We start from the raw sequence: 27997 nt of genomic DNA, 5'->3' as shown, positions 1-27997 counted from the left end.
CAGGAACCTTGTCCTGATTTTCTTCCTCTGTATTTGTACCCCTTTACCAAATCCTCCTGGTTACTTCAGCCCAGCCTAGGCTGGCCCTGGGTAGGTGACGCTGGCCCAGACCCACTTTGATTCTGTCTGCTCCCAAAGCAAACCTCTGTGTCTGGGGGGTCTATGTGCACATGTGCATGTTCTTTGCAGATGGCCACAGTGCAGAATATGGGCAAACGGGACCTTGCCCCTCTTCCCTGCCATGGAACAGAGGGCATAGCCTCTGCCCTGCCCCCAGATGTGGCACATCGGCCCCAGACACCAGGAGGCCTGTCTGGAAGCCTGAAAGCCGGCTCCGAGCCTGCGCTTTCATTGCAAACACCTCCAGCATCAGCAGTGCAGGAGGAAGCAGGGGGGCTGGCTTAGCTCCTCCCGGTTGGTAATTCATTGCTGCCTGTTAGCCCGGATCCATCTGGCAACAGCTACATCCTGGCACTGACATGTGTTCATTTCACACATAAAATGCTGTATCAAAATGCATCATTGAAACATTCTCCCTGAAACCTTTCCCAGCTGCCTCTCCCAGCGCTTTACTTGCAGGAGCAGTCCTGGCAATTGGGGCATTTTATTCCTAATGGACACCTGGTGCCCACCGTAGCAATCAAAGCTGCAGGATCTGTCCTCCAGCTGATGAGATATACAAGGAGGATCTTCCTACAAGGGGCAGGGAGGCAGCAAGCAGAGGGTGCAGGGTTCATCTATAGCATGCTTGGATCCAGAGTGGGAGAAGCAGCCTGTGTGCACATGGCTGGTTTATCACATACCCTTTTGCAACGATGCAGAAGTGCAGCATCTCTTCCCTCCTCCCCTGAGGGCTCTGGGAGCCCTGGGCAGCAGGGCTGGCTGGTCTTGCCTTGCAGACCTGGAGGAGGCCACTTCCCCTTTCTCCGAGGTCCCTGACTTTGGCCTAATGCCTGGTGACTCTCAGCATGGTGGTAAATCTCCCCTTCAGGGCTGAGTGGGAAGAGGTGGGGTGGGTGAGGGACCTAATTCTTGTCCAGCAGGTGCTGGGGGTGCTTCCACCAGGCTGGGGGACCTGACAGAGCCATGTCTAGGACTGGGCTGGTTCTCACAAGAGCTGGGGCTCTCCCACCAAGCCTAGGCCCTTCATGGCAGCTATCAAGTCACAACCAGCCTTTCTCCAGCCCCAAGCCTTCTTCAGCTTCCCCCCCAGGACACACTCAGTCTTCTTAACCTTCACCCCTCCTCATCCCTCCCCTCTGGCATTTCCTAGGGCTCTTCTTCCCCAGTGTCCCCTTGGCACCATGTTGGGGGTGGCTTTGCTGGTTTAGGAAGGTTCATCCCTCACCTGGTCGGTAAGAATACAGAGCAACCAAGTTCAGAAGACCCCCCCAGACCCGTCCTGCGCCCCTTGTCCTCCAGGCTCCCCGCGGCAGGGCCCCGTCACCTCCTCGCATCCCCAGCAGCGAGGGCTGAAGGGCTGGGACCTGCCGTGCCGCCGCGCCGGGAGCACGGGGCGAGCCCTGCTTGGTGAAGGTCACGCCGGGTCGGCGACCGCCCGACAGAGCCGCGCCGGGCGCCCCCCCCCCCACTCCTCGCCGGCGAGGGGCGGGCCGCACCGGGAGCGCGTGCGGCGGCGATTGGCTGGCGGCGGGGTAGGCGGGGAGCGGCGGGGCCGCGGCTGGCTGCAGCGGCGGGCGCGGAGCCCAGAGCGGGCGCGGCGGAGCATCCTCGGGCACCGTGGCCCCGGTGCGGGCCGCCTCCCCCGCAGCCCCCGGCCTCCTATGGGCGGTGCCGGCGCCCCGGCCCCCGCACGCCTGTCCCGCTCGTCGTTAGCATGGGCACGGTGCTCTCCCTCTCCCCCGCCGCCTCCTCGGGCAAGGGCGGCGGCGGCGGCGGGGGGCTGCTGGCCGACAAGGCGCCGGGAAGAGTGCCGGGCAAGGGCGAGAGCCGGCTGAAGCGCCCCAGCGTGCTCATCTCGGCGCTCACTTGGAAGCGGCTGGTGGCCGCCTCGGCCAAGAAGAAGAAGAGCACCAAGAAGGTGACGCCGAAGCCCGGCGGCGGGGCCCCGGGGGGCGGCCCGGGCCAGCCCGACCCGCTGGTGGTGCAGCGCAATCGCGAGAACTTGCGCAAGTCGGTGGTGGGGCCGGCCGACGGCGCCAAGCAGGGCCCGCTGGCCGTGCCGGTGCCCACCGTGCCCTCGGCGCCGCAGGAGCTGCACCCGGGCTCCGGCGGGGGCAAGCCGCCGCCGCCACCGCCGCCGGCCGGCAGCCGCGCCCCGGGGTCCCCGCGCCGCGTGGTAGTGCAGGCGTCCACCGGTGAGCTGCTGCGCTGCTTGGGGGACTTCGTGTGCCGCCGCTGCTACCGGCTGAAGGAGCTGAGCCCCGGCGAGCTCATCTCCTGGTTTCGCAGCGTGGACCGCTCGCTGCTGCTGCAGGGCTGGCAGGACCAGGGCTTCATCACCCCGGCCAACCTGGTGTTCGTCTACCTGCTGTGCCGGGAAGCGCTGCGGGGTGAAGACATCGGGAGCCAGGCCGAGCTGCAGGCCGCCTTCCTCACCTGCCTCTATCTCGCCTACTCCTACATGGGCAACGAGATCTCCTACCCGCTCAAGCCCTTCCTGGTGGAGGGCGACAAGGGGCGCTTCTGGGAGCGCTGTCTGGGCATCATCCAGCGCCTCAGCGCCAAGATGCTACGAATCAACGCGGACCCGCACTACTTCACGCAACTCTTCCAGGACCTCAAGAGCGAGGGCGAGGGCGGAGACGGGTCCAAGCACTGGACGATCAGCCTGGACCGCTAGGGAGGTACCAGGCCCCCGGCGCCGGGGGCGGAAAGGGCCGCGCACCGAGGGGCGGGGGAGGCGAAGAACTGCCGGATCCCCCCACCCCCCCCACCCCCGCATCCTCCTCGCCTTCCCCCCACCCCTCCCCGGCCGCCAGCTCCACGGAGACGCTGTCTTGGACCCTCCCTGCTTCGGATCCGGCCGCTCTCCCCCCCCGCTTCTGATCCCAGCTGGGGGCTGCGCTTTGGGATACCGAGACGGCGGCGAAGACTGGGGGGTGGGTGGGGGAAGCGGGGGGCGGGGGGCTGTCGAGGAGCAGAGGCTCCAGGATGTGTTTTCTCTAGAAAAAAGGGGGGAGGGGGGGACGACGACACGAAATGGAGCTGGGAGTACGGGGAAGGAGGGTAAGGGGCAGGGGGTGCCCCCTGGGTGCTGCGGGGGCCTCGGGCAGCAGATGATGCATGTGAGCGACCCCCCCCACGGCGGGCAGAGCCGGGCCCCGCGCCGCCGGCCCCGGAGCTGTCCGTGGTGCTGGAACCGCCGCGCTGAGCAGACAAAGGCTGGCGGGGGGGGGGGCGGGCAAGGCCGGGGGGCCGCGGGCTACCGTGTCGTGGGCACTGCCTCCCCCCATCCCCGCCCGCCCCGCGTGGGGGGTACGGACCCACCCGGGCATGGGCGACGCTGCCCCTCACCCCGCGGGAGCCGCCCGCTTGCCCCTTTGTTCGAGCCGCGGGGGGGGGGCACATTCCCTCGCGGGTAACCTCTCCTCCCCGCTGCGCCTCTCGGAACAGGGTCCCGGTGAGATGGTGAGGTGATGCCTCCCCCCAGCACCACCTGGGCTTGCTGTGGGAAAAGGGGTATGTACCAGAGGAGGCCTAGGGAGCCTGGAGGGAGGGGGCTTGCTATGGGGAGGGTGTCCCCTCTCCTATTGCTTTGCTTCACTGGAGAATAAAGAGGCGGCCTGGATGGGCCTGGTGGTGGCTCCCTGGACTTGCTGGGCTGTGGGGTGCAAGGGGGACTAGGGTGCACCCCAAGCTCCCAGTCATGCCCCCTCTCCTCCCCAAGAGGGATGGGAGGGGGGTTGGTTCTCAGAGGGGGTTTTACTCCCCAGTGTAAGTTGGGGGTCAGATCTTCACCCTGTTTGTTGTGCCCAAGGCCAGTCCTGGTCTACCTGAGTGCCTCTTGGCTCCCTGTGAGCTCTCCTGGCCTCCTCCATTCCAGATGGAAATGCCTGATGCCTGCCTGCTGCAATGAATCTAACCAGGATCCCACAGCCCGTGTGACCTCCACTATTAATTGGGTTTAATTTCCTAAAGCTAGCCCCTGTCTCACCTCCTTCCTCCCTATCTGTGCTCTGCAGGGCTAGGCTCCTTCCCCTGGCACAAGCAGGCAGTGGGAGCTGTGTTGCTGGCCCAGTTACCAGCCCTGTGCTTCTGCAGACCCCCAGGGAGAAGGGGAAAACTTCGCCTTTCTCATAGCTGGTTGCTACGCTTCGAGCTACTGAATGTGCCAGGGCTTCTTTAGCAGAATCCACAGCATGTGTTCTCTGGTTGGTGTCTGCATCCAGTGCTTCCCAGCCCCTCTGAGCCAGGCAGCCAAGCTCCCCTCAGCCAGGAAGAGCTGTGCTGGCTCTGCAGGTCATGGAGGGTAAGCTGGATTCTCTCTACCTTTGTGTGCATCAGCAGAGCTGCTAATTAGGCCCAATCTGGCTCATTCAGGCAAAGCTGTGCAGCCAGGAAGACAGCACAGATGTCCCTGTGACGGGGACTGACCTGGCAGGGTGCTGTGCAAGGCTTTTCTGCGGCTGCATAAACCCACTAAGACCTGTTTTGGTCCCCTCCTCCCTGCCCCTAATGGGTGTTCTTGTCCCCGCCTTTATATTGACATTCATGTGACTTTGTGGTGAGCTATCTGGGCCAAAATGTACTCACGACCCACTGCAAATTTGGCCATATCCAGCTCTTGTGCTGGGAAGAGTAGTAGCTCTGACTTACTCTGGTTTAAACAGGAGTGGAATTGGATCCTTAGAGCTCCTATGGAGCTGCTGGGGGAGCCCTGACTCTCCCCATCAGCATTTTGCAGGGTGGGAAACTGAAGCATGGTGAGATGAAGCAGCATGCCACAAGTCAGCAAGAACAGTCTGCAGCATCACAGGGTAACAACCAAGTTATTGGTGCCAGCTGTCTCCACCCTGAGCCTGGGGTGTTTGTCCAGTGACCCCCCTAGCCCCAGCTGTGTGGCTTTATACAGTCTTATCTCCAGAGCCAAGCAACCTGCCAGCACTAGTGGAGGTTTCCCACCCCTTACAGACACTCTCAGGATTCTTACAGCCTAAAGCCCCAGCATTCTAAAATGCTTCCAGCTGCAGCAAGGCCATGTCCTTCCCCTCCTCACTTGTGTTTCATTGATTAAGAGTGCTAGGCCTTACTGGGGGATTTGGGAAGAGCTAATTGCAGACTGGTAATTGAAGACAGCTCAGAGTCTCTGGAAATGTCAAGGAATGAGAGACGAGTTTAGATGCTCCTGTGCATTTAAATATGCACCGTTGGCTCAGCCAGAGCCTTACTGAGGGGAGAGATGTCTGGTTTTCGTTCCCCCAGAGGACGTTGTACAGCTGCTGGGGGGAGCAAGGCAGGAGAAGCACTGATCTTACCTTGCCTGGGAGCCTCCTGCTCCCTGCAAGGCAAAGGGGAAGTTGTGGGGGGATGCAAGCAGGGGTGGGAATCCTCTGACAGGCTTGGGAGCTTGGCATTTTCCCCTCTCAAAAGCTCTGTGCTTTAACTTGCCAGATGCCTGCACTGCTGCATGATGCCACGGGGATCTGGCTCAGGAGCCAGCTATGGGGCAGCTCCGGCTGGTAGGGGGATGGATTGAGCTTGTCCACAAGCTTATGATCCCTGCAGCCACCCAGTGCTCCCTGAGGAGCAGTGAAGGGCTGAGACCCTCTCTGGGAGGACTGGGAAGCCCCCTCTCACTGCCAGCTGCAGGGCCCAGTAGTGTCTGGGGTTGCAGGGACGGTGGATTCACAATGGTTTGGGGCTCAGAGGTAGAGCAGCAGGGCCAAGTCAAGGATCCATCACCACAAGGCCTTGGTGAAGGATCCCAGCTCTTTCCTAGTTTGAAATTCCTCCAGCAGCAACACATCTCTCTATGCCTTGCAGTGGATGTCCCATCTGCTCCACCCCATGTTGCAGCAGGGCAGGTGGGCACAAGCTACATGGTGCAGCCTGTGGTGAGTTCAGGCCCTCCTGTCCCAGAGAGGTCTCTTCTCAGGCCACAGCACCCTCCTCTTGCTCCCCAAAGGATGTGCGGGGTTGCTGGAGGCACACTGGGTGTCAGTGGGTCCCTGGGATGTATAGTCACCCATGAAAGGAGGAGTTTCTGCCCAGAGCTTGTGGAGCAACAGCTCTGCAGGACTCCCCTTGCCCTGTTGCTCTGCCTGCAGAACAAAATCCATGCATGTGCTGGCTGTGGCACTGGGGTATGGAGGAGCAATAGGTGGCTGGAGCAGCCAGCCTGGCAAGCCATGCCTCCCCCTGCCAGACAAACAGCAGGGAAGCTGTGTACTTGCTATTAAGACTTGGCAGCATCCCCCAGAGTGACTCGGAGCTGCTCTGTGGGGTGGAAACTGCTTTGGATGATGCAGATCCAGCACCCACGTGGCTGGTGAAGGACCTGCCTCAGCCCAGCTTTCTGCGCAAGCCTTTCTCCTCGTTTGGCTGTGAGGATGATGGATAGCATGTTCCTCAAGGCAGATGGAAGTGGGAGGTCTCTCTTCTGCCTCTGTGGGAGTTACTTGGACACTGGCTCCATTGCAGCTTCAGGCTGCAGGTTTCTGGTTCCCTCCTTGCTCTATGACACTTCAGTCACAGGTGCTGGTGGGATGTCTAGGGGGGAAGATGTGGATGATGTGATGCAAGGAGATGGCAGCAAATGGCAGAGGGATCATGGGGGGTCCTAGACTAAATCGGCTGATGAGGTATTTATACCCAGGGAGGGGCAGGACAGCCACCATGGGGTCTTAGCTGATAGGGGATGCATCCAGGCTGAGGTGGAAATGTGCAAGAGACTTTGAGCTCTGCCTGTGCCCAGGGTAGCCCAGTGGCAGGCATGAGACCAAGGGAGGCAGGACAGCAGGCTGTTTGATCCTTGCCATAGCCAAAACATGGCCTGTGGCATTGCCTGGCTGGTGGGTATGGCACTGATGAGCACAGATCAGGGACAGCTCAGTGCCAAGAACTGGGGCAGGTGGAGAAGCCCCAGCCTAGGCAGCGGCATTACCTCCAGTCCACTGAGAGCTGAGAATGGAGGTTACCCTGTGCTGTCCCCCCTGCCTGTCTCATGGTCCTGTGCCACCCCTGAGGACGGAGCTCCTTGGGATACAGCCAAGCAGCACCAAACTGTGGCCCAGGGCAGTCCTGGGGAGCCTGCTCCAGGGTGTTAGTGCCTCCTGGTCTGGACCGGGTGCCACTCCCTCATCAGGAGTCCTGCATTAAAGCATAATCTGGCATTAGCACATTAATCCAGTCCTCCCTGCTGCCCAGCCCCTGTCCTCAGCAGAGTCTGGCCAAGGTCTCAGTGTACAGCTGGGCAGGGGCAGCAGCAGGACACTGTCTCCCCAGCAGCCCTTGCCTGGACACCAGAGAGCAGGCAGCAGCAGGGGCAACGTTTGGGGCTCTATCCAGAGCATCCCTGTGTCTGGGGAGGACAGCGAGCAGGGAGAAACCCAAAGTGCACAAAGATCCCCCCAGGTGCATCCAGGACCTGGGGGAAGAAAATTCCAGGCTGGGGGTGTTTTATGGTGGCAGGACAGCCCTAGCCCTAGCCCCAGCCCCGAGCACACTGGCAAGGGAGAAAGCAGCACCTTTTGGAAGCATCATGATTGGTACCTTGGAGGGGTTTTACGAGGGGTTTTGGAGCCTGACTACCTGCACCTGTGGGCTCCAGCTGAGCCACACGAAGTCACGAAGCACTTTGCAGGGAGCCAGGCCAAGGGAAGGTGGTGTCTGGAGAGAGGATGTGAGTCAGCAGCTTTGTGGGGGGTGAGCTGAGGAGCCAGCACCGTGGGGACGCAGAGAGGTGGAAATAAGTGGAAACTGGGAGAGCTGGAAGGGTATCAGGGGTGGGCAGGGAGGCAGCCCGCGTCTCCCGGGGCAGACGTGACCTGGCTGGGCTGCGAAGGCTCTTCCCAGTGTGAGAAATTAAGCAAGTGGCGACGTGGCTCTGCTAAACTCGGAGAGGGGATACTCCACCCTCCTTCTGATCCCTTGCTGTGGGGCTGGGAGGCTTTGAGGGAGTTGGAGGGGGCCCCCCACCATCCTGGCAAGAGGCTGAGGCCAGGGCAGGGCTTGGTCCTGTCCTCTTGCCAGCTAAGCAAAGCCAGAGACAAAGATACATTTTTTATTTTTTTTTAAGTAGGGAAAAAAAACCCTGCCTTTAATCACAAGGCAGCAGAAGAAGCTGTCAGGCCACGTGCTCCTTTGCTCTTCCCAGCCCAGGCTGAGGCCCTCTGGGGCTGTGTTCCCCCATCTGACCCTGGGCAGAGCACTCGAGGACTCCCCGCAGGTAGGTCTGGAGCCCGTGGGTGCACTGGGCCCATGCAGCCTGCTGCCTGCCACCCCGGCTCCCCACCCAGCTGGTGCACCCCAGTGCCAGGAACGGTGCTCCCCCACCAGCCCCCCGAGCCAGGCACCCCCGGCCGGGGCAGGGGAGGATGCTCCGCTGGGAGCTGTGCTGGGCTCGGCCCTGCTCGCCCATTGGCAGGATTTTGCTGCAGTCTGCTCCAAGCCGGCAGTTTTGGTGACTGAAGAAAGCAGCACTGCTGGCGGGCTGGGTCAGACAGGGCTCTGGGTGGGGGCTGATGCTCTGTCCCGCGCTCCAGTAATCACAGCGGGGGCGGGGTGGGGGTGGGGGGTGAGGGGGGCGCTGCTGCCAGCGGGGCTTGGGGATAGGAGCATCCCGAGTTGCCATGGTGACACCAGCTGCTGCCTCAGGCAGGCGAAAGCATCCCTGGTGCAGTCCTGCGTGGTTGTCCCCCACCCTTCCCTCCCGGTTGCCATCCTTGGGGAGTACGGGGCTGGTTCCTGGCTTTTGGGGTAGCACTCTAGGGACAGAGCAAGGGGATTGTGCCAGGTGAGCTCAGAGCAGAGTGAAGCAACCCCTCAGCAGCAGCCTGTTGCACCGGGGGTGTGCAGTGCTCCTCCCTTCCGCGAAAAGGTAACTCACCACTTTCCCCAGCATGTCCAGCCTCCAATCCAGCAGGGACCCGGATTGCAGGGCTGGGAATGAGCAGGGAACTGGGCTTGCCTTGTCTTCCCTGGTGCAGGCACTGGCAGAGGGACAGGAAGGATAGGGGCAGAATGGCAGGGGGGAGCTACTAGTCACCCACATCCCTTAATCCATGTCCTGCCCTGCATGATGCAGTCACCTAAGCCCCAAAGCAGACTCCTCCTGAGGGGGCACAGCCCCTGCTCTGCCTCCGAGGGAGCCAGCTGTGGCAGATACCCCCTGCATTTGTCCCTTACAAGGCCATGCTTGGGGTGTGTGGGTGTGCGTCCAGCCTGAGTGCTGGTTGCATGGGGGTAACTACTCCCACCCCCCTGCCCCCACTTCACCTCCTGCCATCCTTGGGGACCGGGCTGTGCAACGCTCAGGTCCAGAGGAAGGCAGCCTCCCAGCCCCTGCAGCTCCTTTCCTACACATGGGCTCCTCACTGGCAGCATCAGGCCCCGTACCCAGCAGCCTGAGCCCTCCCCAGAAGAGTCATTGACATCAGATCCCCCTTCCTTAAGCTGATTAGGGCAGTGAGGACGCATCAGTGCAGATGTCACCAAGGCCATGAGAGTGACCAGACCCTGGAGTGATGCAGAGGGTGCAGCACAGATCCCCCAGAGCTGGGGTCTGCTTTCATCTGGGGGATGCAAGGGAGAGGAGCTGGGAGCTGACCACCATCTCCATGGGCTGAGTAATTGCACAGCACCCCCTACACAGCTAGTCTGATCCCTGCCATAAGCCTAGCCCTCAGCCCTGATACCTTGGATTTCCGATGGGGCTGGGATGGGGAACACAGCCCCAAGGGGAGAAGCAGGCAGAGGGAAGCCCCTGAGCTCACACTAGCCACCATGGGCACCAGTGGATCTGTGGGCATGTTGCTGAATCCAGGCAATCGGTGCTTTCTCACTTACCCCTGCATCAATGTCACATGCAAGTCTGGCCCCATGGCTCAGGACCTCCCTGCTTCTGGCACAGCCCAACCTAGCAGGGACACCCACTATCGGATCAGGCCATGCTGGGCCCAGTGCATTGTCCTGAGCTGGTTGCACAGCGTTCTGTGGGTTGTGAGCGATCTGGCTCCTGGCATTGCAAATTCCTGTGGATGATGTCAGGATGGCAGAATTCCACCAGACTGACTGCATCTCCTCCTTGCCTCCAGTTACCATATCCCCTTGCCAGCCTGGGAACAGGGTATGTGGCTTCCCTGAAAGGGTGTCTTAAAAAGCCTAAAGGTTTCCAACTCTGCCCTGTTTTGTGGGGGCTGTAAGAGCCAGAGGTGATGCCTGGAGAAAAGGTGATGCAGCAGGATGGCTGTGTCCTCCCCACCCCAGCCCTGCAGGTGCTCTGGCTCAGATGGGAGGGGATTTGCTGGGTAGTTTCCTCTCTCACCAGCCCCCTGCAGACAAGAGAGGACACAAGTCACAGCACCTCTCTGTTTTATTGAAGACCAATCCCTCCCCCCAGCTAGTGCAGAGCCCAGCACGCCCACCTTTTCTGCATCCACTGGGCCAAAGTCCTGCTCCTGAGGATGGGGGCACCTTGGACCCAGGAGGAGAGACCCAGGGCTGCCCCTTAGTGCCCAGGGCTCCCAGCCCTGCTGTCATACCTTCCGCTCCACCTCCCACTCAGCCTTGTTCCTGGGGATGTCCCTACCCACCGAGGGTGTCCTACCAAGCCCTGTGTACAAGGGGCTAAAGCAACAGTAAAACTGGAGCATTAAACTTGGAAGTGACCAGCAAGACATGGGCTCATGTGTAAGGTGTTGGGGTCCATCCTGCTCTGTGGCGTGGTCCTCAGGCACTGGGGAGAGGGCAGAGTTGCAGGGGCCACGGTCTGCTGCCTCCAGCCTTTGGCCTTGCCTTGAAGGCTGGCAGTGTCCCCCACACCTGCCAGTGACACCTCCAACCCCCGAGCCCTGCCCTGGACAGTAGTTAACCCGAGGAGGGCATCTGCTCTCCAGACCAAGGCTTCTCCTGAGGTCTGGAGGAAGCCACCATCAGCAGGAGGTGTAGGATGGATGAAGGAAAGGAAGGCTTTGGAGACAAGGTGGGGGACCAAGGAGCTGCAGGGAGGCTTCCCTTTCCCTGCCCGTGCCCAGTGGGATCATCACCCATGGATACAGCTGCCCTGGGGCCCAGCTCCCGACTCCCCTCTGCAGGGAGAGGGGAGGGCAGGCACAGGCTGGGGGCAGAACTAAGGATGCTCACTGGGTGGGCAGCATGTTGCAAAGGAAGGGCTGGGGGCACAGTCCCTGCTAGGAGGAGAGCCTGGGTTTTTTCCTTCCATTCACACCTTGCTTTAGGTACCATTTCTATTCCCAGGTTCATGGATCCCTCTTCAGCCTAAATTTAGATGGCTTCTCTCCTCCAGCCACCCATGTCAGGGAACCAACCCAGCTACCCTGCAAGTACCCCTCGCCCCCCACACCACTCTTCAAACTAAAAGGGGGCAACTGAGAGCAGGGCAGGATCCCACCCCCCATCCCTCCCTGCTGAGCTCCCCAGCTCCACAGCCCCACGCTTCTGGGGACGGGAAGGTCCACCCGGTGCAGCCAAGCCTCTAATGGTAATGGTTGTTCATGTTGTTGAGGTGGGAGGCTGCCATGGTGCTGAATGGGGCAGAGGGTTGGAGCCCATGCCCAGGGTAGAGGGATGGGCTGGAGCCAGGCCAGTAGGAGAAGCCAGCAGGAGTCACCCCTGAGGTCATGAGGTTGAGTTTGGAGATGCCTGAGAAGGGCAGCGGGGCCAGGTTGCCCTGAAATTTGTAGAGGCTATGATCAGGGGCAGCCGGCTGGCACACCTGCGCCAGCCCGTGGAAGTCGAACTTGTAGGCGTAGCGCTTGCCGTGGACCTTGGTCATGATGTTCTTGTCATAGTAGTAGCGCAGTGCCCGGCTCAGCTTGTCATAATTCATGTTGGGTTTGCTCTTCCGCTCGCCCCAGCGCCGTGCCACCTCGTCGGGGTCGATCAGCTTGAACTCGCCATTCGTGCCTTCCCAGGCGATGCAGTTCAGGTTGGCGCGATCCGAGAGCAGCTCCAGCAGGAACTGCCACAGCTGGATCTGCCCACTGCCTGTAAGGCCGGGCCCCGGAGAGGTTAAAGCTCCTTCTCAGGGCACAAGGAGAGGGGCAGGATGTGCCCCAGTCTCCTTGATCCCCTGCTATGTTGTCCCCTCCCAGACCCAGGTTTCAGGTGTACCTCATTGTGTGTTCCTTACTCTAGAGACACAGAAAATGGTAACAGGGTTGTGTCTCCTTTGCAGCATCCCTACCCCCTCCTACCCACCAAGCAAGAGGAGGAGAGGACACCCCTGCACCTTGGGACATGGATAGGAGTGCTCAGAGGTCAACACAGACTGCAATGGGTCTGTATCCAGGGTCCCCACATCCCTCCTGCCCTCATTCATACCCCACTGAAGATGAATACCTGCTCATTTGCTTTGGTGTGAGGATCTGGCCTGATTCTTTCATCTGCAACCCCAAGAAGGAAGGATCTAGACAGTACCCAGATCTATCCCAGCACCAATATTCCTCACTGCCGCCTCTGCTTGGAACTGGACTGGTGTCACAGCCCCTGCCTGTCTCTAGGGAACTGTGCCCTGCAAGGATATCTCCGTGGTTAGCAGAAGTCAGGGTGCAACACTGCTCTGACCTGCACCCCTGGCAGCCACAGGCAGGTATGGGGTAAGGGGAGGCCAGGACAGGGGAGGACCTGCTCTGGCTTTGAATCAGCACCGATATTCTTTATTTCCAGAGGAATATCGTCCTCTCTGAGCCATGGCCATTGCACCCACAGATTGCACTGAAGAGCACCCTTGGTGAATGCCCAAGATGCCCCTGTGCCAGGCTGCGCACACACAGGAGTGTGGCACACCTTGTCATGCACGTGGTGAGGCACAAGGACAGGCTCCACTGGGTCTGGCCAGAGGTCATGAGAGGAGAGTGTCCCTGGACCTTAGGGTGATGAGCAATCCTATCTCTGGGACCCAGCCACCCTGAAGAGCAGCCCTGCACTTACCTAGACCCCATCTCCCACACTCCCTCCCAAGCAGCACGCTCTGCGCATCGCTGCTTCTGATCCCAGCCCTGGCAACACAGGCTCTTCTCACAGCAGGGGAAGCGTCTTCCCGTTTCATCCTTGTCCTTGTGCTTTTCTGCCACTATTTTGTCTAAAGATGCTTGGATCCTGTATAGAGGTTTAGCACCCACAACCCCTGCAGCAGGCAGTCCCACAGCTCAGCTACGTTTCCCACAAAGAACCACCTTGTCCTGCTTGCTTTGAATCCACTGATTTTATTTGCTGCACCCAATTCTTGCTCTGGAAAAAGCAGGGAACACCCGTTCCCCATTCCACCAAACCCTGCTCAGAAATCCTGATCCAGGCAGACAAGCCCAGGTCCTTCCAAGGTATTGTCTTCCCAAATTCCCCATCCTGGGACTGAGGTGGGGGATCTCTCCTCCTTAGGGTACATCTGCAGCCCTTGCCTCTTCATCCCCATAGACCCCACTATGGGGTCTTGCTATCCCTCACACCATGCAAGGAGGGCAGGGAGGTGTTGGGGGTGCAGCTGGGTGGGGCAGCAAGGCTCAATCCTGCCTGCTGCAGGGTGCTATGCTGCAGCACCTGGCAGCTCCCTGAAGAAACCCCTCCAGGGACCCCCAAAGGTCCTTCTCACTGCAGCGCAGTGAGGGGAGTACAGCTGGGCAGAGTCCACAGTGCAGAGGCAAAAGGGCTGCCCCTGCAGTCACAGCTTTGCCTCTTTTCCTGCTCACCCCCTGGTCCCTGTCTCCTTGCCAGACAGGCAGGCTACGTGGCCCAAACATCACAGCTCCGGCCCCGCGGCTGCCCAGTGCCCAGTCTGCTGCACCCCTCAGCAGGCTCCAGGCTGCTCCCTGGCCAGCCCTTGGCTGATCCCCGAGACCCCTGGATGGTTTGCACCAGACGGATGGCTCTGGCTCCCAGGGATCCATCATCTCCCAGCCGACCCATGCCCTGCCGGAGCCCCAGCCCTTCACCGGCAGCTCCTTCCAGGTGGTATGGCACCTCATTGTCCCGCTCGCAGGATCGGGTCCCCCGAGCCCGGATTAGCTCCCCCAGCTCCCGGGCTGGCTGGCAGCTCCCTCCCCATCGGATGTCCCTGGAGCACCGGCAGGACCCGAGCTGGCACCCCACACCTGCCCCGCTGCGGGGCTCCGGTGGGAGGGCCTGGGGTGCTGGGCACCCCGCTCCTCTCCGCTGCAACGGGACGGCGGCTCCCACCGTCGGGGCTCGGCTGCTTTCCCCGTGGGCTTTGGCGGCGGGATGCCCCCAGCCCCAGCCGCCCGCAGCAGCAGGGAGCGGGGCTCCGCAGCCGCCGTGTCCTGCGTGGACAGTGCCCGCGACGCGGACCGGAGCGGGTCCCCGATGGCTGCGGGGCCGGGGAGGGTGGGGGCGCCCCGCGGAGCTCCCGCTGCGTGCGGAACGGGGGGAGCGGGGCCGGTCCAGGGGAAGGGGCAGCGGTGCTCTTACCTTTCTGCACTCCGGGGCTGAGAGACCCCCACGCCTGGCTCTTCCCGTCTTTGAACAAAGTTTCCCCGACTGGATCTGGGGGAAAAAAAGGGGCGCGGGTGGGGGTGGAGGGGGGGGCTGGAGCCAGGCGGGACCGCGACCCCCCGCGCCCACCCGCGGGCAGCCTCCCTGCAGCCCCCGGCCGCTCCCCCTCGCCTGCCCCGCCGCCGCGGCGAAGCCAGGAAACGCGTCCAGGAAAAAGGAAATCGGATTTCCGACCGAGCCGGGGAAGCTTTTAAATAGGAATAGAAAATCCCGCGGGCTGGGGTAGGGAGGAGAGAGGGAGAGAGCTGTGGGGCAGGGGTAGAGGGGGAGGAGGCGTGTGTGGTGGAAGGATGGGTGGCAGGAGCGGCGGGTGGAAGGAAGGATGAGTGTTGGTGTTTGGAGAGCGGGTGGCTGGGGAAACGAGAGATAGGTGGAGAGTTAGATGGAAGGAAGGAGAGATGGGTGAATGGATGGCAGGACAGAAGGGAGGATGGATGGGTGGGTGGATGGAGGGAAGGATAAGAAGAAGGAGGGAAGGAAAGGCTAGAGGTGGACAGATGGAAGGAAGGGCAGGTAATGGGTAAGACGGTGGAAGAACAGGCTGATGGAAGGGACAGAGGGTAGGTGGAGGGGATGGCTGGTAGAAGGGGTAGAAAGAAGGATGGAGGGACAAGTGGATGGGGTGGAAGGATGAGTGGAAGCACGGGGAACGGTGGGTGGAAGGATGGGTTGGAAGGAGAGAAGGGTGGATGAAAGATGGAAGGGAGGACGGGTGTGCAGGCGTGGAAGGCTGTGAGTGCGGCTGGAAAGGAGGAGGAAGGGATAGTTATGGGGCTGGAAGGCAGGAAGGGAGGAGGACAGAGGGAGAGGAGAAGGCAGGCTGCGCGCTGGAGGGAGCGGGGCAGAGAAGGGCGCTGGGGCAGGGCGGGTGGGGGCCGGGTGCTGTGCAGTGCACGGCGCTGCGGTGGGGCAGCAGCCGGGGGTTCCGCCCGTACCTGGCAGGTACATGTTGAGCAGCAGTGGCACTGCTCCGGCGCCGTGTCTCATGGCAGCTGTGGGGGCGGCCCGCAGGCTGCATGTTTTAATATTCCTGCCCCTATTATTATTATTATTATTATTCCACTTTATCAGGGAGCAGCTGATGGCGAATAAATGGCAGCGGGACGGGCAGGGGACGGGCAGGGGACGGGGGAGGCGGGGGAGTGGGGGGGGAGTTTCCAGGCAACTCGCAGGGGCTCGGGGCCCCGGCTCCAGCAATTTCCTCCGCTGTAATTAAAGCGGGCACTGCCCCCCCCAACCCCCTCCACCCCCCCCTCCACCCCCCACCCCCACACACACCCCCGCTATCGGGCCCGCATCAGACTTTAATCACGGCCGCGGGTTTCTATGGAGAGCTGCTCGGGCCGCTTCCTGCCTCTTCCGCCTCCTTAACTCTTCGCAAACACGGCGCTGCCATCCCAGCTGGGAGCGGGGCTCGGACACTGCCTGGAGACCGCCTGGGCCCGGCCTCCCACCACCACCAGCAGCATCCCGCTCCCTGACCTGCACAGCCGGATGGCGGGCACAGCGGTCCCTCTGCTGCCAGCATCACCTGGGGCCTCTACATCTCACTGCACGGCATCAGCATCATCCTGGTTGCCTCTGTCCTCTGAAGCCACCCATGCGGCCAGCCATGGGGCTCTGTGCCTGCCCCTTCTCCAAATCCGGGCTCCACAGCAAAGTTCTGGGGTCCCCATGCACCTGCCAGAGCCCTGGGGTGGGTCAGCTGGGTCCCCACAATGTCCCTCCAGCTCCAGGACACTGGTGATGGAATCCCTTTGCAGTGCCCAGATATCCAGGGTAAGTGCATCTCCAATGGCTGGTGGCACCAAGACATACCACGCGTCTGCCACCTCCCTGGCTTCTCTGTGCCTTTCTGGACAGTCCCTGCCTTGGGGACGATTAAGCCTGTGACCACCATGGGGTCCCCCAGCCCTGTCCCAGTCTCTTGCCCATCTTTATTAGGACCTGTAGAAGCTGGATGACCCCCAACACCCAGCCAAACCTGAATGGCCCCATCTCCACAAGCTTCTCCTGAGCAGCCCTGGGCTTTGTGAAGATGGGAGGGCAATTTGGGGAGAAACTTGTAACAGGGAAAGGATCTGGGGTGATGTCAGCTCCCAAAAGACACATCTGGCCAGGTTTTTCCCCCCATCACCCATGGTTCCAGCTGCTACATGCAGCTGTCAGGTGCTGGCAGAGGATCTGAACCCCAGGCCAAGAGCAGACCCTCCACCAGCACCCCATGACTTGAGGCAGCCAGGCAGCGTGCCAGCAGCGGGCATGAGCTCTGCTCCATGAGGCCAATACCGTACAGCCAAGCCGTCCATCAGCCCACAACATCTCCTGCAGTGTTTCATTGATGTCCAGTAAAAGTATGAGCTCTCACACTGAACTTAGTGAATTTCTTGAAAATAGTCATCATGAGACATGAATCCAATGGAAACCAGGATACGGCCATGCAAGACCCATGGTTATTATTTATACTGCAGCCAAAAGGTGCCCTGCATAAGAAGCTGCAGCCCATGGGGAGCAATGCTCGGCCAGGCGTGAGTGTCCACAGTGGGTGTCCCAGCTCTGTACAGCCCAACAGCCCTGGCTGCTCCCCCGCCCGCCTCCTCCCCAGCCCCCCAAGTGTAGCTTTCCCAGCAGCTGCTCCGCAGCCTCCCAGACTTGCTTTCGCTGCCTGAGTCCCTGGAACAAACCGCAGGCAACAGAAAACAAGCCCCGGCAGCAGCAGGGTGAGGTAAGGAGGGGGCCAGACCCACTGAGCCCCTCTCTCCCAAGCAGCCCCAGTGACCAGGATCTTCCCTCAGCAAACCTGCATGGTGCAGAGCATGGAGGAAGGGGGTCTGGGCTGAGGGACAGCACATCAGTCCAGACTGGGGGAAGCAGTTTGGAAACAGCCTGAGAAACAGGGTTAGGGCTGTGGAAGCTGGAGATGGTGGGGGGTGGGGGTGGGCACTGGGAATAGGGACTCCTGGGCCCCTGAGAAAGCCAGTGCGTGGGGATGCTTACAGTGTGGTGTGAGGGGACTGGGGACTTTGGGTGAGCTGGGGGCTGCAAGGCACAGAGGGGCAGGGAGTGTGGGGTCCCAGGGGCGGGGGAGCCTGGTGCCCATGTGGAGCTTTGGGGACCTGAATGATGTGACCCCAGGTACATGGGGGAGCTGGGGCAGGCCCATAGAATGGGGGCGGGGGGGCAAGGTACACACAGAATCCAAGGAACAGGGGCTCATGTCCAGGGGGGAGCCAGGGCATGGGGCTTTGGTCTGTGGAGGATTTGGAAGATGAGGTTTCAGGTCTGTGGGGCTCCAGGGGATAGAGCCCGGACACGTGGAGCACCCAGCTGGCAGCCGCCGAAGGTCCCTCTGGCTGCAAGCTGCCAGTTTGCCCCCCGCCCCCCAGCACAGTGCTCTCTCCCCTCCCCAGGATGGAGCAATAAGGACCCCACATTTTGCTGTGACCCCCACAGCTCCCCCCGGCCCCCTCCCCCCCCCCCCCCCCCCCAAACACAGCCCTATGCGCAGGTGCCCAGGACAACTTCACCTGTGTGCTGGTGGTGGCACGGAGCGGAGCCGAGCTGACGTGGCCCTGGGCTGGCTGCAGCCCGGCCGGGTGTGCAGGAATGTGTTTGTGCAGGGGGAGAGGCTGGCTGCCGTGGGGCTGTGGCGGGGTGGGGCCAGCAGGGACACGAGAGGACAGGGGAGGGCTGGAGGGCACTCCACAGCTGGGACACCCTGTGGGATAGGGATGCACAAGGTGCTGGGGCTTTTGCAAGGTGCATGTTGAGGTGCAAGGGGAGAGGGAGCAGGAACATGCAGGGTGTGCATGGACACGCTTGTCTGCAAGCTCATGTGTGCAGTGCACACATGTACACGCACACACACACATGCCAGGGCTGGGGTCTCTGTGCAGCCCTTGGTGCATGGAGTGCACCCACCAACCCCCAGCCCAGTCCCTCCCTGTCTCCCAGCACCGTTCTGGGGTGCCCACAGCTCCAAGGCCAGGAGTGCTTGTAGCAGAGTGGGCATCCGTGGACCCAGGTGTCCAAGCCACCCAGCGCTGTTCCACTGTCTTGTGGGCTTTATAGAGGATGTCCTGGGTGTGGGGACCACCTCGGGACTGGAGGCCTGTGCCCTGGGAGGGCTCAGCATGCCAGAGCAGGATGGAAAAGGAGGAGGAAGAGGCCGGGAAAGGGTGCTGGAGAAGGAGGAGGAGGCTGGGTGGGGCTGCCCATGTGCCCGGCTGAGCTGGAGCCGGATGCTGGCACGGATGTGCTGGCGTGGCCAGGCTGGGGGTGGGGGAACACAGACCCTAAGGGTGCTGGGAGCAGGTAGCAGAGCCCCCTGACAGCTGCAGGACACTACCCCAAGGACCTCTTGCCCCTGTCCCTCGCACACCCACACAAACCCTGCATGCTCCCTCTATAAGCTAGTGCCCCCAGCACTGCCCCAGCTGTGGGCATCCCAGTTGTGGCAGCCCCCACCCACCTGCAAATGACCACAATGCTCCTCCTCCTCCCCAGGCCCACAGCAGGCAGGCCCCCCCGCCCTCCTCCAAACCAGTAAGAGAGGGGCCATCGTGTTCACAGACTTTGTAGCAATCACCTTCCCTAGCACCAAGCCTGGGAGGAGGACCCAGGGCACAACCCTCCGGATGCCACCTCTCAGCTCCAGCCCCTTCTTTGCCCAGTAAGGCCAGTAAGTTTCTAGTAAAAGTTCCCGTTTCCCCAACTGGAGCATCACGGTGGTGGGAACTGTTCTGCATCCCCTCTACTTGCTGTGAATGGACCAGAGGTGGGGTGCAGAGAGCTCAGCTCAGGGTGGAGGTGGCCATGGGTCCAAAAACACCTGGGGAAGGGGAAACCCTTTCCATCTGCTGAGAGCTGGGGGGCAGCAGGGCTGGGGCAAGCACACTGCCTCCCACCCCACAGAGGGTCCCCCAGACCTGGCAGTCCCCCGAGGAGTAGAGCAGAGGCAGGAGCACCCTTTTTTTGACAAATGCCTTTATTTGCTACCAGATAGAGGTCTATTGCACAGCAGCCCAGAGGCTGCGGGGCATGTGGCCCTGCCCCTGCTCAGTGCTGGACACGGCGGATGGATTGGATCTGGTTGGTGTGGGCCTGGCTGCTGTATTCATTGTACTTCTTGAACTCGCCGTTCTGTCTGTCCCGCTCCAGCACGTACTGGTAGCCCCTGTATCCTGGGTACTGGTATGCCACCCATCTGCAGGCAGACCTCTGCTTCAGAGCCATGGGCCAAACATCCCCCTCCCCTTCCCCTCCCTCTGCTTCCCTCCCCTCCCCTCCCCTCCCCTCCAATCCCATCCCATCCCATCCCATCCCATCCCATCCCATCCCATCCCATCCCATCCCATCCCATCCCATCCCATCCCATCCCATCCCATCCCATCCCTCTGCTTGCCCTGGGAGGGGAGGGACAGAAAACACCCCATGACTTGGAGTTTCAAGGGAAGTGGAGCAGGCAAGCACTCCTCCTTTTTGAGGTCCCCCTTCCCCATCTCTGGGGCTATGCAGAAGGGAGGTACTTGCTGAACCCCTACTCTCAGCCCCCACCACCCCCATCTTTGCCAGCGGGACTCACGCTCCAGCGTTCACTTTGATGGATGCCACCTCCTTGTTGCCCCAGCCCATGGCCTGCAGTGAGGGGTAGTCGTCGCTCAGCTCAAACTTGTGCCCCTGGAAGTTCTCAGCCTCATAGAGGATGACTTTGCTGTCATTGTGGTTCTGCAGAAGGAGAGCATTGCAGCTCAGCGGGGATGGGGCGGCTTGTGCAGGAATAGGGGATATAGCATCAGGGGGACATGCACCAGGGCACCATGGGAGGCCTGGGACCATGCCCAGCTTTGGTATAAGGCATGAGGATGTCCTTCAGCCTGGCACCCCCTCACCAGGACATCCCAGGGCTGCCTGGAGAATGCAACTTTCATGTCCTTGTGGTCAGCTGCTGCTGAAGGTGACAATGGCTACATCCTCTGCACCCACACGGGCTCCTGCCCTCGGCATCCTCACACTCCTCGAGGTTGCGGGAGGGTTGCAGGGCAAAGCAAGCTGCTGAGAGCAGTCACCCCAGCTCTGTGGGGCTTTGCAGGGTGCTAGGCACCAAGGGGTTAATTGTTGGGACACTGAGCGATGCGGCACTGTCCCCCGTGCCCAGCCCCCACACGCATCTATCTGCACCGAGGAGCAGTCCTGCCAGTAAGGAGTGATCTTATCACATCCCCTTTATTAAAGCCCAAGCATATCTGCCTGGTGATTATTAAAAGTTGGGGGGGGGACCCCCCGCTCAGAGGCACAGACGTGCCGCTATTGCGAGCACCAGTGTCTCTGCAGATGGAGCGATAGAGGCTGCATCTGCCTGGGCACGGCTTGGGTACCCCAGGTGGGAGGGGGACAGACACTGCACCCCAAGCATCCCTGCAGTCCTGCCAGCTCCTCTCTGCTCATCCCATCCCCGGGTAGGGGCACAACACCTGGGGACCCCAGCCGGGCAGGTGGCTTTCCAATGTACAAAGCAGAAGGAACTGGGATGATGTTTCAGGCTAAATTTTAGCCCTAAAAAGCATCCCAGGATCCTTGCAGGGAAGTGGGAGCCGGTGTGTGCAGCTACCCCCTCCAACCCACGACACCTCCATTCATGCCTCACCCCTCCACTCTACATCCCATGTAATTGTCCTCCTGTCTGTCCCTCATCACCCTTCGTGCCAGGCTGCCGGGGGGAGGCTCTGCCTGCCCCCAGCGTACCGCGGTGCTGTGTCCTTCACTCACTGCGCACTTGACGGGCCGGAAGGAGAGGAGGTGCTCGGTCCGGTATCCACTGTTCCCGCTCCAGGCCTCCCACCGGGGGTAGTCACCTTTCTCCAGGATAAACTGCTGCCCTTGGTACTCGGGGTACTCGAAGCCCACCCAGCTGGAGGGGAGAGGAGGAAAGCCCTCAGGGATGCATGGTGCAGCCCCCAGGCTCAGCCCAGGGCCAGCTTCTCCCTCTCGCACAGGGCATGGAGACGTCCTGGCAAGGCGTGGGACTGTCACAGAGGTCAGGGTCCTTGCTAGCAGCAAACATCCCTTCTGAGAGTGGGACCCCTCTCCCCAAGGCCCCACTTGCCTCCGACCCGTGCCTGGGCTTGGCAGGATCTCCCTGCTATGCAGGTGGGGAAACTGAGGCACCATGCAAGGAATGCAGAGAGGGAAGTCGCATGATGAGGCTGTCTCTGAGCTGAGGAAGGACCCAGGTGTCCTGGCTCCCCACCAGCTCCTGACAGCTCCCTGGAAGCAGTGGGTTTGCCAGAGTGGGGTGTGCCACGGGGCCGCGGGGCTGGCGGGGCACTTACGGGCCAGACTCCACCTTGATGGAGCGGATCTTGCGGAAGCCGCGCTCCATGATGCTGGGGCACTCCATGAGGAACTCGCAGCGCTTGCCCTGGAAGCTCTCCTCCTCCCACACCGTGATCTTGTACTGCCCCAGCGTGTCCATGGCTTCACTGCTGGTCATGCGGGTCGCTTGGCTGCTGGCAGAGCCCCACGCATCACCCCGGGCAGGTGCCCACCATCAGCCCCCATCCACCCCACTGCCTGCCACCAAGCCTAGGGTGCTGTCGGTGCTGTCCTCACACATCCCTTGTCACCAGACCCTTGCCCTCCCAGGCTGGCATGGGGGATGCTTCCCATTCCCCTTCCCTTGGTGCTGGGGGATCTCCATCCAGTAACCCCCTAAAGTTGCAGGGGGCCCTTGCAATGCCCCATCTCTCTATGTGGTGTACCCGGGGCTGCCTCGGTTTCTCTGCCCCCAAGCTCCTTGGCAATGGCTCCTGGGGTCGGCCAGGTGTGGTGGCATTGTACCCAGTGCAGGGGGGTGGCAGTGACCCCGACTCAGACACGGGTGTGGGGTGCAGCCCGGGGCAGAGCATCCCAGCTCCTGCAAAGATGGGTGCTAGCATCCCCCCTTCCTGCACAGGGTACCCCTGCTGTGCCATGCAGCACCCCGCAGCTTCCCCTTCCCCAGAGTGTGCATTGGGTGGGAGGGCTTGGTGTGGGGGGTCGAAGGGAGCGTGGCAGCGCCTGTGCAGTGGGGGGGGCTTGGGGGCTCACAGCCTGGTACTTACTTGGTCGGCAGGGCACAGAGGCGAAGGTGGTGGTGCCGGCGCCGGCTTTTCCCCTCGCCCTTTATAGGCGGGCGCCGAAGTGCCGATGGTGCAGGCGGGCAGGGCGCTGTGTCAGCAGGCAGGGGGTGGTGGGGGGGGAGCGGGGTGTGCACCCACCCCAGACTCTGGCTGTCCATTCCACTTAGGCAGTGTGGCGAGAGCAGCCCCCCCGTGCCCCTCGGGGCTGACAATGAAAGTGCTGGGCTGTGTTTGCGCAGGGGCTCAGGGCACAATGGGCAAAGGGCCTGACGCGCTGCTTTCCTTTCTGCCCCTGGACAATGTCACTGCTTGGCCCGGGGATTAGGGACCCAGCCTTTCCCAGGGCACCCACAGCCTTTGCCAGGGTTGAGGCTGGTGGGAAGGAGGTGCCAGGGTGAAGTGGGGATTTGCCAGCTGGGAGCTGAGGGGCACTGATGTCCTCGCCCTGGGATGCTGGGCTCGCCTGGGGCTCTGCCACCACAGGTCCCTCCTCTGTCTAGGCTCTGCTTGCACGTCCCAAGCTGGCAGGGCAGGGCAGGGACTCAGTCTGCATGGGCAGGGCTCCATGTGGGGTGGGAGAAGGTTGCGGTGAGTGAGAGGGGTGGAGGAGGTATTGACACAGCCACAGCTTGGTCCGTCCATGCTCTGGGAGATGTGCAAGACTGTTTCTGTCTTGCACTGGGTTTCTGTGTTGACTCCAGACTGGGCACCGATGGACCCCAGTTACATGCTCTTCGCTTGCAATGCCCTGGGCATGTCCCCTGGCCTGGCAAAGGGCTCTCTGTGCTCCCTGCACACCTGCTCAGGCAGGGGACGCCAAGCACAGAGGCAAGGGATCAGCTTTGGGGGCAGAGCTGTGTCCTCCACCTGGGCAGCAGGACCAGCCCTGCCTGGGACTGCACCGTGCCATGCATATATCCCCAGTGACTCCCACCAGGACCTGGGCTGGATGAGGCCAACGCAGGCTGGAGAGGAAGAAGAGTGCCCTGCTGGGCTGTGAGATCTTTGGTTTCTTGGCAGCAGCATTTCTTGCAACATCCCTGGGTAGCATGCGGTGAGGCCAGGCATTCCTCACCTTCAGCTGGGCAGGAACCACCCTGGCCTCTGGGCCAGGGCTGGAACAGAGCACCCGAAACATTCCCAAGAAAACCCCAGCCCTCCTGGGGGTCCTGAGCACAGAGTCAGCATCCCGGGAGAGCCCAGCAGTGCCAGTGATGGAGCGTGCAGTGTGGGCAGCTGGGGGGGTTGTCAGGATGCCTGGCATCTCTGTCCCGTTCTCATCAAGAACTGGGGACTAAGGACTGACAGCAGGGACGGGCTGGGGGCTCTCGGGTCCTCTTCGTGTGTCCCACCCACACGCCCCTCGGCAGCGCTCCGGGCAGCGCCCCCTCCCCGCCCCGGGGCTGCGCGGTGCCGGCCGGGCCCAGCAGGGGGCGCAGCCTGGCAGCGGTTGGGGCCGGCTCCAGCCGAGGGACAGAGTGGCCCTAAAAAGCAGCCACCTGCAGCTTGCGACGGCCTGGGTGCCCGTGGCGGGGGGCTGGGGGGGGGGGGGGCACACTCCGGGAGCTGCCTGGGGGAGCAGAGGATGGGGTTGCTCTCCGGCGAGGGAAGGGGATGCATGGGGGGGTAAGCAGATCCCCGAGTTGCAGCCCGGTGGCCTGGGGACATCCCTGAAAGTGCTGGGGGACAGGTCTGGGCACCCTTAGGGAAGCCAACACCTTGCAGAAGGTAGGGCAAGGTGTGGAGCTAGCACACTGCAGGGTCCTGTCCCGTCCCGTCGTCCCCCATCCTGTGTCCGTCCGTCCCCCCCCCGCGCTGCTGCCCCTCGCCTGCGCTGTGTGAGCAGAGCCATGGGGCACAGGTTCAGCTGGGGTGCTATGAGGCGTGAGGGCAGTCTGGAGGGCTGCAGTCTGTTATGGGGTGTGCGTGTGGGGTGTGCGTGGCACTGCATAGTGTGCTGCCAGATCTATGGGGCATTGGTGGTGTGCCATGAGGGGCACGCAGGCAGCTCAGCTACCCCCATACAACCCTTGGGATAAAAGCATTGGGAGGGCACAGGGGAGACACCCACCCCCAGATGAAAGGTGTGCCCCCTCCTTACTTCTCAGTGTGTCCCACACCTCACCCCCTGCTTGGCACATTGGGGGAGCTACGTGGGAGGCACAGCCACGTCTGGGAACAGTAGATGAGGGGGGGTTACCCACAAAGGGCCATGACAAGGGCCTTCCCCACTGCACCCCAGGATGCACAGCCTGGCCTCCCAGGACATCTCCCAGAGCCCAGGCTGTCCCTGTCACCAGCCAGCAACCCCGTGGCTGTCACCTGCCAGTCCCCAGCCACACCTGTCCAGCTGAGGACAGGGGCAAGGAGGGGCTGGTGTGGGGGCAGGCAGTGACTGCTCAAGGGCAGCTGCTAATACTGGCTCTGGGAGCTGGTTAGCGCTTGCCCAGGGCCTCCTGCATAGGCTAATTTAATAAGAGCCCCACGTCGCTCCCGGCTCAGCCTGTTCCTGCGCTAGCAAAACAGATCGTGTTTCTCCGTGCCACCAGGCACAGTGCAGGCGGGTGGCCAGCAGCCCTGGGGTGTGGGGGGAGAACAGGGGTGCCCAGGTGCTCCATGCCATGCCCACACCATGCTGCCGTGGCCTCCAGCCGTGGGGTTACACCCTGTGCCTTGTGCAGGTGCTGGTCCTGGGACGGTGCACAGCCTGGGGAGCTGAGCAGGCTGAAAGGCAGCACCAAGGGAGGTGAGGCAGGCACTGCCTAGGCTTCGTGATGCTGATGCCACATCTGGGACACATCTGGGGCTCATGGCAGCATGCTGTCTTTCCCACTGCTGTTATGAGTACTGAGGCTAGCTGACCAGGCTAGCACAGCTGTGTGCAGTCCTGCATCTGGCTGATGCGGTGGGATGAGCCCTGGCCACCCTCCCCAAGCCTTTCTAGCCCCTCTCTTCTTGCCCCCAACCCCACTGGGGGCTGCACCATCACACCCCAAGGGGCTGGAGGTCCAGGGGCTGAGCTGAGCAGGAGCAGATGGAGCTGGTGCCGGCCCCTGTTTGTCTTTCTCCTAGTTGCCTGGTGCTCTGTTTGTTCTGAGGATGGCTTCCTGCTGCTAGGGCCAAAACAGGTGGCTTTTATTTGCAGGGTCTGGCTGATTAGATCGGGGCAGTGTATTGTTCCCCCCACCCAGCCCCATTGCTCTTTTTTTTCCCCGTTTCTCCCCCAGCCTCATTTCCCTGGGAAATCATCCACTTCGGCAAGGATGCAAACCCTCTCCTTCCCTCCCCACGCATCTCACTTCGGGGCTGCTCTGAATATGGACACACCAGGATTCATATATCCCAGCCAAAACACCCACTTGCACCTGCTGTGTCCCCATATCCTAGAGGTGAGGGGCTCGCTGGGGTCTGCAATACCACCTGTCCCCTCCTGGGGCCTTGCTGGCCACCGAGGCTACACGTGTGCAGGCACATACTCGCCACAGAAGCCTCCTTGCACAGGGAGCCCTGGCACACAAAAGCCACCTCGCACGCACGTGTCCCCTGTGCACCCGGCCACAGCCGGAAACTCCCGGGATTGCAAACAGCCTGGCAGATGTTGCTGGGATTAGCTCCCACACAGGCACACACGCACACCGTGGGCTGCCAGCTGTTTCATGCCCGGAGAGGTCTCAGGCCTTTGGGCTCCCCCCAGGGCAGAGCTCAGTGGGTACCTGCCTCAGCTCCTGTTGCACCCAGAGCAGGATGAATCCTCAGGGTGAGCAGGCAGTGGGAGAGGAACCCCGATGCGAACTGGGGACCAAGATGCTGATTCATCTCTGGGTACCATCACTAATGGATGGAGAAGGGCAAAGGACGCAGAGGAGGGTGCAGCCACTTGCAGTACAAGGGGTACCCGCACATTCCTACTCACAACTGGGTCGTGCCAACAGCCTGCTGAGATGGCTTCCACACAGCACTCCTCACCCCAGCCTCCGCTCTCCCCATGCACCTGTGGCCCTCAGCCAGGCACCAGTACCCCCACTGCGATTGACTCTCCAGACCTGCCCCTGCACTGTCCCCACTGGCACCCTGGCCACCCCCAGGCATGCTGCTCACCCCCTTCCTGTGGGACCATGGGTGCCCACTCTGCCCTGTGGCACCCACAGCTCCAGAGAGGCACCCGCAAAGACCCACCAAGACAAGGATACTCCCAGGGACACATGCTCACCCCCTGCCACCCACCCAGGACCTGCCTGCATGGTCCCTGCCTGGCCCTGGCTGCAGGCTGCTGCCGGTGTGGGGGTGTGCTCAGTCCCACAGCTCTGCCAGCCTTGCTCAGTCCTCAGGAGCTGCTGGGGAGCTGTGGCCTCACCTGCCTGCTCCCCACTGTTCCCATGGGGACTAATCCCACCTGAAGGTCAGGAAGGCTCCGCCAGCTGCTCACCTCCTGCCTGTGGATTACAGCCTGTGTGTGAGCAGGTGGCAACGGCTGCATCCCCAGGCTGGCCCAGCCCTGGCATGGGGCAGACAGTGGGACAAAACCCATCTGGGCTCTTCAAAAAAGGGCACCAGGGTAGCAGGTCCCTTGCAGCCTCAGGTGTCCCTCCCCACATCTGTCGTACACTACCCAGATGGGGATGCCAGCCACCAAGGCAGAGGAGGTGGTATCTGGTCCTTGGGTCCAGATCCTGACCTGAAATGGAGCCTGCTGGTGCCAGTCCCTGTGACCTCCTGCCTGTTGCCCCAAATAACCCCAGCCTGACACCCCCAGGGCACCCCACAGCTACAGTGTCCTGGAGGAATATACTGGTCCCCGCAGAGTGCCCAGTGCAGTTGAATCCCAGGGGAGTGGCGATGAAGGCAGGGGGAATGTCCAGCCGCGCACCCAGCTTGATGCAGTTGCAGGTACGTCTCCTTCAATACATCCTATCATATTTGGAGGGGCACCATGGGCTGAGCACAGCTTCCTGGGTCCCAGCTTTACATATAGCACCTAAAGTGTTGCCATGGGGGTGCAGGGTGTAAGGACAGGGCTGGGGTGGGATGGTCCTTGGTCCTCCCCTCCCCAGCTCCCTCAGCCCCACAGCCAGAGGATGCCGGCTCAGCCAGCATCTGGCCAAGGCCCTACTCCACCCCAGTGCTTCTTCACTCCTCTGTTGGCAACCCTCACAGTGCCAGGTGCCCTGAGCCAGGGTGATGCTCACCCAGGAGGCAGATGAAAAGCCTGGTAGCAGTGGCTCCCCTCC

The 27997-nt window shown here is 61.7% G+C and overlaps 3 protein-coding genes across 3 annotated transcripts; 1 reads left to right on the top strand and 2 right to left on the bottom strand.

The window, feature by feature from the left end:
• The first annotated feature begins 1636 nt into the window (after positions 1-1636).
• Positions 1637-14697, top strand: CDK5R2 (cyclin dependent kinase 5 regulatory subunit 2). The gene is made up of 2 exons (XM_055812235.1): positions 1637-3062; positions 12320-14697. The coding sequence occupies exon 1, from the start codon at positions 1838-1840 to the stop codon at positions 2801-2803; it is 966 nt and encodes a 321-aa protein (XP_055668210.1). The 5' UTR covers positions 1637-1837; the 3' UTR covers positions 2804-3062; positions 12320-14697.
• Positions 10478-17008, bottom strand: FEV (FEV transcription factor, ETS family member). Its single transcript, XM_055812248.1, has 3 exons — positions 15585-17008; positions 14566-14640; positions 10478-12129 (listed from the first exon to the last, which is right to left on the bottom strand). Exons 1-3 carry the CDS (start codon positions 15634-15636, stop codon positions 11618-11620), a joined length of 639 nt encoding a protein of 212 aa, XP_055668223.1. The 5' UTR covers positions 15637-17008; the 3' UTR covers positions 10478-11617.
• Positions 17009-19631: 2623 nt separating this feature from the next.
• CRYBA2 (crystallin beta A2) lies at positions 19632-22141 on the bottom strand. Its single transcript, XM_027782323.2, has 4 exons — positions 21981-22141; positions 21418-21559; positions 20234-20376; positions 19632-19855 (listed from the first exon to the last, which is right to left on the bottom strand). The coding sequence occupies exons 1-4, from the start codon at positions 22139-22141 to the stop codon at positions 19708-19710; spliced, it is 594 nt and encodes a 197-aa protein (XP_027638124.1). The 3' UTR covers positions 19632-19707.
• Between the last annotated feature and the right edge of the window lie 5856 nt (positions 22142-27997).

This window comes from Falco peregrinus, chromosome 8 (genome assembly GCF_023634155.1).
Source record: "Falco peregrinus isolate bFalPer1 chromosome 8, bFalPer1.pri, whole genome shotgun sequence".
Classification (NCBI taxonomy): Eukaryota; Metazoa; Chordata; class Aves; order Falconiformes; family Falconidae; genus Falco; species Falco peregrinus.
The sequence above is the reverse complement of the archived record's forward strand: the minus strand, read 5'-3'. Positions and strand labels throughout refer to the sequence as shown.